The sequence below is a fragment of the Cydia amplana genome, chromosome 2, assembly GCF_948474715.1.
Source record: "Cydia amplana chromosome 2, ilCydAmpl1.1, whole genome shotgun sequence".
Classification (NCBI taxonomy): domain Eukaryota; kingdom Metazoa; phylum Arthropoda; class Insecta; order Lepidoptera; family Tortricidae; genus Cydia; species Cydia amplana.
Genome location: NC_086070.1, coordinates 21625254 through 21640177, shown reverse-complemented (window position 1 = coordinate 21640177; position 14924 = coordinate 21625254). Strand labels below are relative to the sequence as shown.

Sequence of the window (14924 nt, the reverse complement as noted above, 5' to 3'; positions counted from 1 at the left end):
TGAGTTACAAAATAATTAGCTAATAAGTGGTATTTCCTATATTTAATTTATCACCCAGCTTAGGGTCAGCGCTATTAACCCCACTATGGGTATTTCCTGGTGATGTTATTTCCTTAAAGAAAATTTAATCCCGATTACACATTAATTCTACATTAAGAGACCTTATACATCTCTAAGTAATTGTAATACGTTAGTTTTATTTGGTAGTTGCAGTTAGCTGTATTTTATAATTATTGATGTATGTTGACGTGTAAAAGTGCCCTTGTTACCTATTTGCGGAATAAATGTTGAAGTTGAAGATTAGTCTTCTGGATACAGATATTTATATAATTGAGGCCCATTATGTACAATCAGCAAAACTATTAGTGACGCACCCCTGCATACATATAATTATGTATTTGTAGATTTTTCGGACTGTAAGACCTATAAATTGATGTAAGTACTTTGTTTGATTTTAAACGAGGCTGTGTGGGCTTCTTAACTTTTAAAACAATGCACTCCTTTTTTGGGCAGTCGTGTAATTAGAATATAAGAAGTTGCTAATTTTAATGATCACCATAAATATTAAATTATTTCTAAAATGTATTTCAAACTATATACGATGCGATTTATGTACTAAGACTAAATTACCGTTACCTACAACTACAAGTTAACTGGTAAAAATGGCAATTAATCCAGACTAGATCCAAAATCCAAAATAACTACACCATAAAAACAATAGGTATAGATTTCAAATTAGCCACAGATTATGGTAATAACATAAACAATTTTTCCTTGAATACCGGTCCGTAAAGTAATTTTCACGATCATTATTATTCTGTGGTATACGTGACGAGCCACACGTATTGCCTATGGTCATAGATGTTCCACTGTGAAAAAATAAATTTTTACCTTATGTATACCAGAATAAGGCTTAATTTCAAATAATAACTGATACGACATAAGACTTTTTCATGATTTAGTTGTCTCGCGTAGAAGTATAATCACTTAAATTAATGTTTAATCGTTACATGAGGAAAATTGTTCATCTATTTTTAATAAGTAAATACTATTTCGACGACGAAAGACGATATTTCTGGTGTGGTCATTGACATGAGTAAAAACACATTTAACCCCATAAGGGCCTTACGCAAAGACCTTTAAGTCAAGTGCAAATAGCCTATACTGTACCTACCTATCTGTTTTAGGTATACTATCTATATAAGATATATACGGTTCATCTAATCTCTAAGTTTAACGAGGATGCGATTATCTTATCACCTTATCAGTCCTCATAATGCAGAATGTTCCATTTTGCAATAATATCAAAGTAACTTCTATCACTAATAAAATAATATCTCCGAGCCCTGATTTTTCTGCCTGGATATCTAGCACAACTGTTTTTAATTGAAACTAGGTACTTAATTAAACAAAAGACCCGGAACACTCTCGTACCTAATTAGCCCTTTGGCAATAGGTATACTTATTTTCCATTACTTATTCGAGCCTGTTTTTGTGAGGATTAAAGGTTGGGGTGTAGCAGATGGTACGCAGGAAATTAATTTTTCATCGGTGGAATGTCATTATGAGATTATGATTTTTATGCCAAAATGCTAGCATAATTATAGTTAGAGTTTAGAGTCTGTGCGGAAACAGAAGAGTCGTGGAATTTTTATACCTACTCTAGTTGAGGTTTCTTAAAAATTCTGACACTCGTCAAGTCCGTCCTGACAAAGGACAAAAACCCTGACATGTCATGGGAAATCTTGATCTTTTCAATTTTCCGTACCAAATTGCTTACAATGTTATACTTTTGACATGATTTTCGTCTACTTAGAAAACCCGGATAGCTAATATAGACAGTTACTTCTTTCAAGGTTACGCATAATATCTATTTCTTGTCTCTGGGTAGGTATCTAAATATCTGATAATTAAGGTACAACAAAAAAAGTACCTATTATGCATGTCTATTCAATTTTTTGCGCGCGGATTCGCTTGAAATGATGTTTTGTTTGTTACCTTGGTCGTGAAATTAAATGTTAATTTACAATACACCTAACAAACAAACATGACTATCTGTAACTGTACCATTTTCAAGAAAATAAATGATTTATGATTTAATAGTAGGTACAGAAAATGAACTATTAAGAAACGTTAAGGAAGATGGAAAACAAATTGAGAAGACGTTTATATGCCATAAAAAGATGATGTTTTCTAGTATGATGTGAGGTGTCGTTACATTTGTCATTGTTATAAAAGACGTAACTTTGTTGACTGCTCACAAAAATACATCTTACAACTGTTATTTTTATCACTAACTTTAATAAACTGATTACGTGTACCTATCCCCAAGAAATTGTCCAATTTTAGTTTCTCTCAGCGAGAAGCGTTATTATGTTCCCAATATAATAATGTCGTCATGTTTCATGTATAAACTTATCGCCACCCACATACAAATGCAAAAAGTTCATTCTGAAACGTATTGGAAATTGGAACGGAAAAATTGGTACATTTTCTTTCTTGCGTTAAATGATGACGAAATTTGTAATTTTCACACATCGGATTATTGGGACAATATTTAATGACAAGTTTAGTATAGGAACGAATATAGGATTAGGACTATATAATTATACTTGGTCAACCAGATCTTGACAGTAGAAAAAGGCGGCAATTTTGAAAAATGTAGGCGCGAAGGGATATCGTCCCATAGAAAATTTGAATTTCGCGCCTTTTTTTTACTGACAAGATTTGGTTGACCAGCTATAGATAGGAACTGGAACTCCCTATCCGTCATAAAATGTTGCTGGTATCTGGTAAAGTTAAATTTACCTGTGCGTGTAGGTGTATTGTGTAAAAACGACAGCCCCACTACGTAGCCATAACAACCATTGGAAAACCAGTTGGAATTTGGAGCTAGGGATAAGATAAACAATTGAATGTATTTTCCTATGGCGGTTAGGTACGGCTGCTTTATCCGTGGTCAGAGAACACAGTTGTTTTCATTACATGCGTCGCCTATTACCGCCAAACATAGCACGCGACAAGCCAAGCTATTGTTGTGTTAAGGAAGTTGAATTACTTGTATATACAATTATACATGTGCGATGGCAATGTAAATAGGCTGACTACAGGGTGCATCTGACATCGAGAGCTGTTTAAGTAATTAAACCTAGCTTGGTCAGAGATACGTACTACCCTTCAAAAGGAAATAGGAGTGCCGAAGGCCTGGTGGCCCTCGGCCAAAAGATTTGGCCCTGCTATATAAGGATCGCACGTGTAATAGGAGCGATAGATTGTTCGCCCATGTTACGCAAACTGTCCTATTCTATAGTCATGAGTTCAATAAGATAGCGACATACTTTATTTACACTCAATGGATCCAATTAATTTAACGAGCATGATGAGTGACGCCAGGAAGATTGCTGACTAAATCGAAAAGACATCATATAGCAATTGCAGGGAAGAATTAGGAAAACGGCCTTCTAGCAGGAGCAGGAGGGTTCGAATCCCGGTAAGGGCAGCATTTATTTGTGACTTTAGTATACCTCTGTATTTATCTATATAAGTAGGTATGTATGTCGTCACCTAGTGCCCATAGTACAAGCTTTGCTTAATTTGGGACTAGGTTGATCTGTGTGAGAATGGCCTCAAATATTTGTTTATTTAAAGTACCTAAGATACTGTGACAGACAAACATAAATGGAAAAATATGGAGTACCAAGGATACTTTACATATCATAAACACATATATAACAAATGAAGAGATAATCTTAAAACGCATGTGTGAGAAAAGACGCTTAAATAATACTTATAGATGGTCATACCAATTTGTCAGTAAATAGGAACTAAAACAACTATATTCATCCTTTTCTTTTGGGTGCTAGTACTAGTGTAAGACAAAGATAGTATGACTCTCTCTGTCTACGTTTGAAATAGGACAGTCCTTTGACAGACTATATTAGTGTTATTGTTATTATATACCCAACTAACGAATCAGGAATAATTTTCAATTATTCATAATTATAAGATTATATATGACAGATATTTATGTGTTTTTGTTTTTCTAATAGACATTCGTAAATCAATTATACTTAAGTAAGTACACCATATTTCAACTTACATTGCCGCATTGCACAATAGTATAGTTTTTCATGTAGGAAGTGTAAATAAATATAATTGTATATTAACTTTAACGTAAGTACCTAATACTTACTTCATATAACCAATACTGCTAACGCATACTAACAAGATAATTTATAGGCATATAAAATCACATACGATGAGTTATAATTGTTATAAATTTTCATTTTGCATAACTTGTGCTTAGTATGTTTCACATAGCCTGAGTACCGTGACAGCGGTCATCTCAAGACATACTTTTGGTTTTAAGATTACAAATTGTATGGAGACGACAGCTGTCACCATACCCAAGCTATCTGAAAAATATTAATCAGGGGCCGATTTTTGAATTTCGATCGCTCGATTTCGTCACTCGAAAATCGGTGGAAAACGGCGAAATGCTAATTTTTGAAATACGAGCGATCGAAATTTGGAATCTATTGGTATTGACCACTCGATTTCAATTGTATTAGTAGAATTTAAATGCCTTACTAGGCATACTAATTAACGAAATACACGAAATCGAGTGGTCGAAATTCAAAAATCGGCCCCCAGTACTTTTGAAAATTCTATTCTAATACCTTTAAACGAGCAATTCTTGCATATTTATTTATTTATATATATGTATATATATTTCGGGGATCTCGGGAACGGCTCTAACGATTTCGTTGAAATTTGGTATATGGGGGTTTTTGGGGGCGAAAAATCGATCTAGCTAGGTTTTATCTCTGGAAAAACGCGCATTTTCGAGTTTATGTATGTTTTCCGAGCAAAGCTCGGTCTCCCAGATATTATGCCATAAAGTCGGCAATGTCATTTAAACCTCCCATAACAGCGTCGGTAATGTCATGACATCGTTCGAAATCCTTAGTCATATCTCACTGATAGCCGGTCAAAAGGTTACCTTCATTTTAAATGTTACCAGCAATTAATACTGACAGCTATAAGTATTTAATGATCTTAATCGCCCTTTAATATCTTTATTTCAATACGGCGTATCTTCTATAAGATTTGATGCGAGTTACGACGTTTTGATATTGAGATGATGATTGCCCTTTGCAAGTGGGTTAAGATTGTATTTACATACAATGGACGGCATATGGTTGTTAGATTCGTGTTTAGTACTGTTATAGGACAATTATAGCATAACCTAGTTAACTTGGTTGCAGTACGGTGCTCGAAAGAATATGAGGCATTCAATTATGTTATTCATAATCGAGCCGATTTTACAAGCTTTTATCATCAAAAAAATTGGTACCATTTACTTTTTTTCGAAAAACAATCAACTTTTGGGTTATTTAGACTCAGAATCACGAGTACTATTGAATGAGACAATGAAAAAAAGTGTCCCCAGTTTTTCGTACTTAGGTATTTTGTAAAGGTCCAAAATGTATGTAAAAATGAGTAGAAATAACCCAAAAGTTGATGGGTATACAAAAAAAAGTAAATGGTACACTTTTTAACTTGCCGTGTTAGCTATAATTAGTGTGGGTCAAATCTGGAAGCTAAAGACCCACTTCCCGATTTCCGATTGAGCTGAAACTTTACATACATATGTAAATCGTATGGCAATGCAATATTATGATGACATGGAGCTGATCTGATGATGGAGGCAGGAGGTGGCTAAGTGTTTTAAATCACTTCGGTCTCCCCTACAAGGAAGTAAGTATTTCGTGTAAATAAACTGTTCTAATCCAATTTTCCATTGTTACAGACATGCCGTCCTGACGTTTAGAAGCTGCGAGTGATACAGCAAACACACATACACGACATGTAAACAAGCGTCACAATGCTCCTTACCATCTGTAAATCATGCCAGTAGTAAGTATTTATATTCTACTTATACCTATTATTTGTAATGGATTATATAATAAATATTTATTACTTCAATTTAAATAATTTAAGATTTGTTGTAGATACTAACAATATTATGGATCTTTGGATTTAAATTAAATAAATAGTTGAATTGAATTTTTTTTTTATTTTTTTTTTATTTAGTGGTTCACCAACAATAGTTTACACTATATAAAATACAACAACAAACGTTTTGAGTAATTATGCTAAGCGTAACAATTATTTATAGGTAAACACCACGCATTGAAATTAATAAATAATATTTATATACTTGGTCAACCAGATCTTGTCAGTAGAAAAGGGCGGCAAATTTGAAAAATGTAGGCGCGAAGGGATATCGTCTCATAGAAAATATGAAATTCGCGCCTTTTTCTACTGACAAGATTTGGTTGACCATCTATAAATCTACTATCAAGAGCCAGACAGAAGTACCTAAACGCGCGCGAGGCGTTTAAATTTTTGTTGGACGTTTGTGAATTTACTCTCAATTGCTCAACAAAGGTTGACTGGAAGAGATCCCTTATAGGGATAAGTTCGCCTTTGTACATTTTATATATATTTTTTTTCGTTGTATTTTAACCGTGTTATTTTATGTACAATTGTGTGTTTACATACATACATAATCGTATTTGAATTTACCGAAGATACACTCAGCATGTCAGTAAAAAGTGATACAAAATTTATTTCTTTTAACATTATAATTTTTGCACAACTTTGGGAACAAATCAAATTATTTTATTAAATACTAGCGACCCGCCCCGGCTTCGCATGGGTTAACAAATTATACATAAACCTTCCTCTTGAATCACTCTGTTTCTATTAAAAAAAACGCATCAAAATCCGTTGCGTACTTACTTAAAGATCTAAGCATACATACAGACAGGCAGACAGCGGGAAGTGACTTTGTTTTATACTATGTAGTGATTTCAGTTCATAAATTCGATTTCAGTTTATAAATTAAAAATGTTGGTTATCACTATAATACGTGAAAAAATCGAATGAAGATGTGAGCTGTATTATACAGGGCGTCCCACGGCGATGCCACATGGAGGGAAAGTACCTTAAATATCATAGATAGCATATTTTGCTGAAAGAAGACTTCATTTTATTTTTAAAACTTAGTAAAGTTGCATTCATACTTTTTTTTATAAATTGTATGGAAAAAAAATATCGCGTCACGTGGGACGCCCTGTATAATAAAAAAAATAAAAAATAAGAGGTAGTATTTAAAAAACCGGCCAAGTGCGAGTCGGACTTGCGCACGGAGGGTTCCGCACCATCAACAAAAAATAGAGCAAAACAAGCAAAAAAACGGTCACCCATCCAAGTACTGACCCCGCCCGACGTTGCTTAACTTCGGTCAAAAATCACGTTTGTTGTATGGGAGCCCCACTTAAATCTTTATTTTATTTGTTGTTATAGCGGCAACAGAAATACATCATCTGTGAAAATTTCAACTGTCTAGCTATCACGGTTCGTGAGATACAGCCTGGTGACAGACGGACGGACGGACGGATGGACGGACAGCGGAGTCTTAGTAATAGGGTCCCGTTTTTACCCTTTGGGTACGGAACCCTAAAAATTAAGTACTTATAGCAATTTGTACACTATTCACCGCAAAGACACTAACCGTGAATAACCTTAACAAATTCCCAGTTCAGTCACGCCATGATAAACCTGTAACTGTCACCTGTCAAGATAAGTCACGGTTTCATGACTCAACTCGAAACGTACTATCAATCTATGACGCATAAACGCACTTAGTGCATTTTTCTTTCGACACATAGTGCTGAAGTACAAATTTATATAAGAAGTTCGTACAGTCGCTAACTACGTAAGGTAGAAGCAGTTGCAAACTTTTGTGTCCTGCATGCAAGAATTTTCCCATTTGATTATAAACTCTTTGCAGAGAGCATTAGGTCGGTTTTAATTTGTGTATCTTTGATTAAATTGGACCTTAAAGTTTCGCGACTTGTTGTTAGACGTTTTTCACATATACATATTTGTAAGAGGAACAAAGGTTCGCCTTACAAAATTATATTTGCAGCTAAAAGGGCCGCTACTGTCATACAATTACAATGAAAATAGTATGTGGTTATGTTGTTTCCAAATAATCTGCCGGCAAACATAACTTTGTAGTGCTAGAGTTTGAAAAACAGTCTCGATCTTGCTTCTCTCGGATGTGGGTAGGAGCGAACAGTATAATATCTCTATCTTTTAAATTGTATACTAACTACCTAAAGTTAAATAATAAGTTTAATAATCAGAGTATTTATTATTAGTTAAAAGTGCATGTAAAAATCAGTGTTAGTTAGTGTAACTTAATAATTCATATAAGTGATGCCATTATGCGTACTACAATTTTATTTGATGAACTAATACATAATTCTGTGACTTCATAATTAAAATTGTTAACGTTTTAATCAGACATTATCAAACCACATCAAACTGAAGTTTTCTAGGACATAAAAGTAATTGTGTGTAAAATAATGTGGTTCCTGGTTATTATATTGGCTATAATTCTTGGTGTCCTGTAAGTTACAAATTTACTTTAAGTACTTATAATCTATGAATCTACTAGTATTAGGTTCAGTAGTGGATTGTCTAGCTAGGAGTTGGGTTGTTGGGAGTATGTCTGTCTCCAAAGTTCCAAACTAGGATTTCACCAACGCATTTCTCGTTAAGTTCTGAATCGTCGAATCCAATCGATTTACATAATACTATATGGCGCTTTAATAATCTGGCTCGTTATAAGGGATTCAATTGTTGAACTGTTTCCTTCAGCGGATTAGAATAGTAAGTGTAGGAAATCGTATAAATCGGTTAATTACAATGGACACATTGATTATTGTTTTAGAGGAATAAATCAAAAACGCACTGCTACGTTAATTATTCCGAAAGAAGTTGTATTATGGCAAACTTGCTACATTATCCGACTTTGGAAAACTTTCACCAACATCTAAGGGCCGGTACAGAAGGAGTTGCAGTTGGCGTGCAGTCGGCGTGCAGTTCCCATACAAATTGCAGTTGGGTTGCAGTCCGTCTGTATCGGTCCTTAGACATGCTAGAGTATAAATATAGTTAAAAAAACATAAGTGCATAGGTAGGTACTTATAGCCGAAAATTTACTCGTACTCTGCTTGAAAAACGCTTTTAGGGGAAATCACCTATTTATTGTATTTGAAAATAGTTAACATTAAGTATCATATTCTTACAGCTGCCTGGAGACGATGTACTGGAAATGCTGCGAGGAAAAATTCTGCTTTGACAAGAAAATCGCCGCTTACAAGTAAGTTATTCAACTGATATTAAAATTTAATTATTTGGGCGTCCAATCGACTCTTTTTTCCAACGTTACAATTTTTTTTTCACCGCTGATCCGCTCTTAATCACAAGACTCCTGTAGTTGTGGAATATTGTTTTTTTTAACTAGTTTCCAGTATTTCGTTATAATCTTTTTAATTTTATGAGACTACGAGGAATACTTAATACCTAATTTCGGGGTCTTAAACGACACCTGTTAGGAAGGTATTTTCACAGCTCCTTCATATAAATATTGTAAACCGATTTATTTTAAATCTAATCTTCGTTGAATATTTTGATGATTGATTTCGCGCGTGTGTTCAAATTGGAAAGGTTAAAGTAATCAGTCGCTCTAAGAGAATACATAGATCCTTAAGATTATACTTACTAAATTATTACTCAGCCTCATTAGATTGTGTAACAATATCAACCATTTCATCTTTCGTCGCAAGAAATTCGCACTGACTTTCTGTTAATACGAGTATCTGGTGTAGCATGCTGGCATCTCATCAATGCACGTTATTACTTGCTTACAGACATTACATTTAGCATTAATATGCTACCTATGTAGAATGTGTATTATAACTACGATTGAGAAATAATGTCGTTCTATTAGCACTACACCATGTAATACGCTTATTGTACGATAGTTGTAAAATACTATTAGGTAAATAGTCGTTATTTTAACATTCATTAGGCTAGTTTCCTGTTGACAATCATTAGTCTAACCTCTAACCTGGTAGATCAAGTCATTAGATAGATAATAGTTATTGAATACTATTTAATTAAAAAAACGACTTCTCTACACTACTGCTGCACAAAAAAAATTAGAAACAAATCTCATAAGTTCAGACCTCAGAATAAACATAAAAAAACATACAACCGAATTGAACACTCCTCCTTTTGGAATTTTGAAGTAAATTTAAAAAAGAAACAACTACTACAACTACAACTACAAACTTTTACAGACTTTAAACTGGTACCTAACTTTGTATTTCTATAATAATTATAAGAACTTATCAGAAAATAAAATTCCCCATAGATAATAATACCGAGTTCTATTATTATTATAAGAATACCTAATAATGGGAGTAGTTTGTTATTTACAAAATTCTATAATTAGTACCTAGGTAACTAGGTACATAGTTTGCGAAGCTTTTTACCAAACGGAAATTTGCGCAGCAGTAGGACATATGCTGAATTATTATATAATTGGTATTACATAGGTCCTTTTTAATTCCAGACTAGACGATCATCCGAATGGATACTCGAACGGCTACGCTAACATGGGCGCGAGCCTGGACAGCGTAGTCACAGAGCAGCCCATCAACAACAACCACCTGCAGCAGAGAGACCTCATCGGTCGGCAGCTCAACGAGCTGCCTATACATGCTGACAAATTGTATGAGGTAAGTGTGGCTTTCATTAGTGTTTATTGCGGTTTATACGTACATTTGCCACTAAACGCAAAAAGTAGCAAATGTATGAACTCAGTGTTTATAGCAAATTCATGCATTTGAAGCCTCAATGTGAAGACCAGACACACTTACCCCGTATGTCACACTTATCCGTATTGACCTTACGCCTTATTGTGCTATGGAAGCAAATATTTTGAACTTAATAGAGAGCTGTTATCATTTCATTTACTTAGCTTTTTTTGTCAGACACAGATAACGAGATTAGGTACCTCTAGTTGAAATACAATCAATTAGATCTAAGTGTTCAAATCAAGGCAAGCAATAATAACAATTCTTATATTGCTCCTTACTTTTCAGGTATTCTCCAAATCCATGATATTTAGAGACGACCACGAATTAAAATCCAAAGGCAGCAACGACTCTCTCGACGAACTTGAAACTAAATCAGAACCAGACTACTTAGACAGACCAAATAGAACCAAAGTATATTTCGAAGATGAAGTAGATTCTCCAGTCACCGACTTTGAAATTATGTTCAAAGATGAACTTCTAGCAGGTCACGACATGTTCAAAATTGAGGAAGAAGAAGAAAGTGATAGTAAAAGTCAAGATACTGAAGAGGGCCTAGTTATGAACGTAGAAGTTAAGAAACAAGATGTAATAAAACCTACTACAGTAACAGTCAAAGATGAATCCAAGATAACGACTCAGAGTTCCATTTATAAGTACGATCCCGTATCAGTTGTGGCTTTACCATCTTCGCTTTCTTTACCAAGAGTTGAAAGCGTGAAGGGAATCCTAAGATTAAAAGGCGAAAGTATGCCTAGAAGTTTCAGTGCCAGGGCTTTGGAAAGACTAGACAGTGGCAGTAAATTAGCAAAACCAACTCTTAACAGAGTAGAGAGCTTGAAAAATGTAGACCCTATGAAAATTAACAAAGTATTATCACGAGTTCCACACAGAAGTGCATCTTTCTTAAATATACCAGAACATTTAATACCAGAAAAGCCCCCGTTGACAAAGAGTAAGTCTACAATAGGTGTGACGTCTTTAGAGCAAGAAGTTAAACTTGGAAGGTTGCCAGATACACCAATAATAAGAAGTAATAATCTGCCGAGATTCTTCGCCGATAGTCCTTCACTCGCAGAATATAAGGGCGATACTAGCTTGCAAAGCATTAAACAGAAATCTGCACTGATGCTGCAAGAAGATTATAGTATGCCTAGGTACTACGGTGCAGCAACACCAATGGAAACAGTGCCAGTTCATGAAAGCAAGTCTATGCCTGATTTGAGGAACCCCACTTCGACTGGTAAAGTTAGTAAAAGGTTAGTGAAATTAAGGAGCAGGTTGAAGCCTCTAGTTATCAGAAAGAATTCGGATGAGAAGTTATAGACGTTACAAATAATTTGAGAAGAGCTACTTCTTTCATACTTCTCTTTTTAATTTATTCTTTGAATTTGATAGTTTTGTAATGTTATGAATTGAATAACTATTGAAACGAACACATACATTAGCGATCAAAAGTATTGCTGTTGTTAAAGTTAATTGATGTTCAATTAGAAAAACAAAAACAAGGATCAATTATAGTCTAGACAATAATATATGTATTATACTGTACCACATTGTGATGAATGAGAATGATTGTGATTTCTATTGTAGGATAGAATTAATTTAAACTTATGATGATACGGACTGGTGGCCATTTTCAATAATTTGTGCAATTTTATTATTTCTTTATGACATGTACTTATTGAAAACACATTTCCCAATTGTTTGGTAAATAAAATATGGAACTTCTAAATAAATGTATTTATAGTTTCTATAACCCATTTAAGTTACCTTTATGTTTGTAAGACGTATCTTAAGACTAGAATTGTAAGTACTTAATGTTACTTGTTTTGTCACAAATTAATTTAATATTTTATAGAAAAATATTGAAAAGAATGTTAGTATTATTAGGATTAGTTTGATCAGTATTTATTGCTCAAAACGTAAGTACTTACTTTAATGAATGTTACTGAAATACTTAATTTGGTAATAACATCAAATTATTTTCTTTTTAGTGAAGTATCATTTATCTACTTTAATATTTGGTTCCGAAATCATTCAAATAGCGTATCTATTTACTTTTTTTATGAAATAAATAATTTAAATATCAAAACAATTGAAGAACGTTAGTGTTTTTTAGTTATTACTATTTTTTATAGAATATGTACTAGACTTTTTAAATAAATAACTACCTAATGTTCATACTCCGTAAAACTTAATCGACATTTTAATTTGTAGTACCTATCTATATTAGGATATTCGTCAAGTAAGTAACTGTTATTTTTCTAGTCATTTCATCACTTAGCTAAAATTATAATAATATAGACATAATGTTAGAAATTCTAAGTAGGTACTTAGATTACTGCCGCACGCAATTGTCATACTTTTTCTCAATATTGCCTACGGATTATACTACGAATGGAGTAAAATATAAAAAAATACGTTGGGTTTCATTTATAAATTCATACCTTTCCCTACATTGGGACAGTATTTAATTTCTTAACAGAGTTGTAACAATTTTTGCATTATCTGAGCCTATGAAAAGTGATAGACCAATGCGTGACTATTTTTAATTGGACATAAAATAGGTAGAACGAAAATACCGATGAAAAAAGCGCACAATTTATTACATAATCACTATTTAATACAATTTCCAGTGTACATTATTTAGGTATATATTTAAAAGTCCAACGGTATAATTGTAAGAAATACATTAATAAATTTTAAAATTACAGCCACTAAAATGACCGGGAAAAGTGAAACATCTAATAATAAATGTATTGTTCTTTTTGATCTAATAATCTATACTATAACTATATATTTATTTGACTTAAACTAGTATGAACAAGGCTTTGTTATATAATTTACTTGAAGGATAAGAAACATCTACGATGAAATTTTAAGGTTCTACTTACAAAGGCTTAAATCTATAGTTTGTTTTTTAGCATTAGAAAAAAGACATGTCAAGATCGCTTACCTTCTTTCTAATGCTAAAAAAAACGAACTATAAATCCCGAATGGCAGATACAGGTATATCTCGAGACTCCGAAGTCCTAATATACCTAAACCTAAGCCTTTCGCTTGGTTAGGATTGCTTAGACATTATGACTAAGAATGAAATATTTTAAAAATGTATCACAAACAGCTAAATTCATAAATTATCGCCTTGTACTAATATTGCAAAATCTTTAAAACTTTTAGCAGGTGTTGACTATGTTACACATTTTCAATAGAATTAAAGAGCCTGCTTGAATATAATAGCATTTTTTTTTCCTGTCTACCTTGAGACTAGTAATAAGGAGCTGCAGTAGTTAGTACGATTCTAAGTTACTAACGAAGATACATTGATTCCAGTAAGATGCATAAAATCTAAGACAATTTCGTACTTGGAATTTGACAGCTAATCAATTCTCTTTGGTTACTACATAATATAGGTAATATTGTTTTTTTTAGTATGGATGTATCACAGACAAGACATCCTCCAGACTGAGCATAGTAGCGCTACCCCCTCTGCCACAAATATACGGTAGTTTTACTCCATTTTCGAGTCAAAGTGTCTTTATGTGACGTCCGTGTCATTGAACGGACCAATCACGGCACGGGACTCGCTCACCTCGTCCCCCGCACCCCAGTATTTTTGGCAGCATCGGTTTCATGAAATAATTGCTCTAAACTCCGTCTAGAGGATTCCTAGTCTATAGGATGTATAAAGAGTGGTTACACACCATTAGGTACCTATACAAAGGCACCTATAATATATTATTAAAAACAACAGGTGCAATTCGTATTATTAATTTACTTAACTCAAAATTTACATAAAAATCTGGCTTAAAAATGCCATCAATTTTCAAACAATATCACAAGAAAGTTTTTACAGAAGCTATATAGAGGCCATTTGTAATTTTCTACTAGAATTTGCCTATATGTAATATATAATAATTAAAATAGGGTATTTGACTACTAGTCAAGTCAGTTTCTTTTTTCGAAATGTCAAAACGATTTTGCTACTATGGAATTTATATGAAACACTAGCATGTGACGTCACAATCAAACTACCTATACCTATTACTCTTTATATGGGTTTCAAAATATAAATTGTCTCTAAAAATAACTGCTGTCCACGTTATTCTATTAATCATCTGGTGCTTTATTTCATGCATGGTGTAAAATAATTTATTTTAAATACAGTCAAAGACCCTA

General features: G+C 33.4%; 1 protein-coding gene across 1 annotated transcript in view; it reads left to right on the top strand.

The window, feature by feature from the left end:
* The window catches only part of LOC134659961 (uncharacterized), a 28149-nt gene extending 16078 nt beyond the window's left edge, over positions 1–12071 (top strand). The window contains exons 2-5 of the mRNA XM_063515658.1: positions 5813–5919; positions 9170–9241; positions 10499–10664; positions 11031–12071. Coding sequence (XP_063371728.1) covers positions 5888–5919; positions 9170–9241; positions 10499–10664; positions 11031–12068 — 1308 coding nt within the window. The 5' untranslated portion in view covers positions 5813–5887 and the 3' untranslated portion in view covers positions 12069–12071. The remainder of the gene's footprint in view (positions 1–5812; positions 5920–9169; positions 9242–10498; positions 10665–11030) is intronic.
* Positions 12072–14924: the final 2853 nt, after the last annotated feature.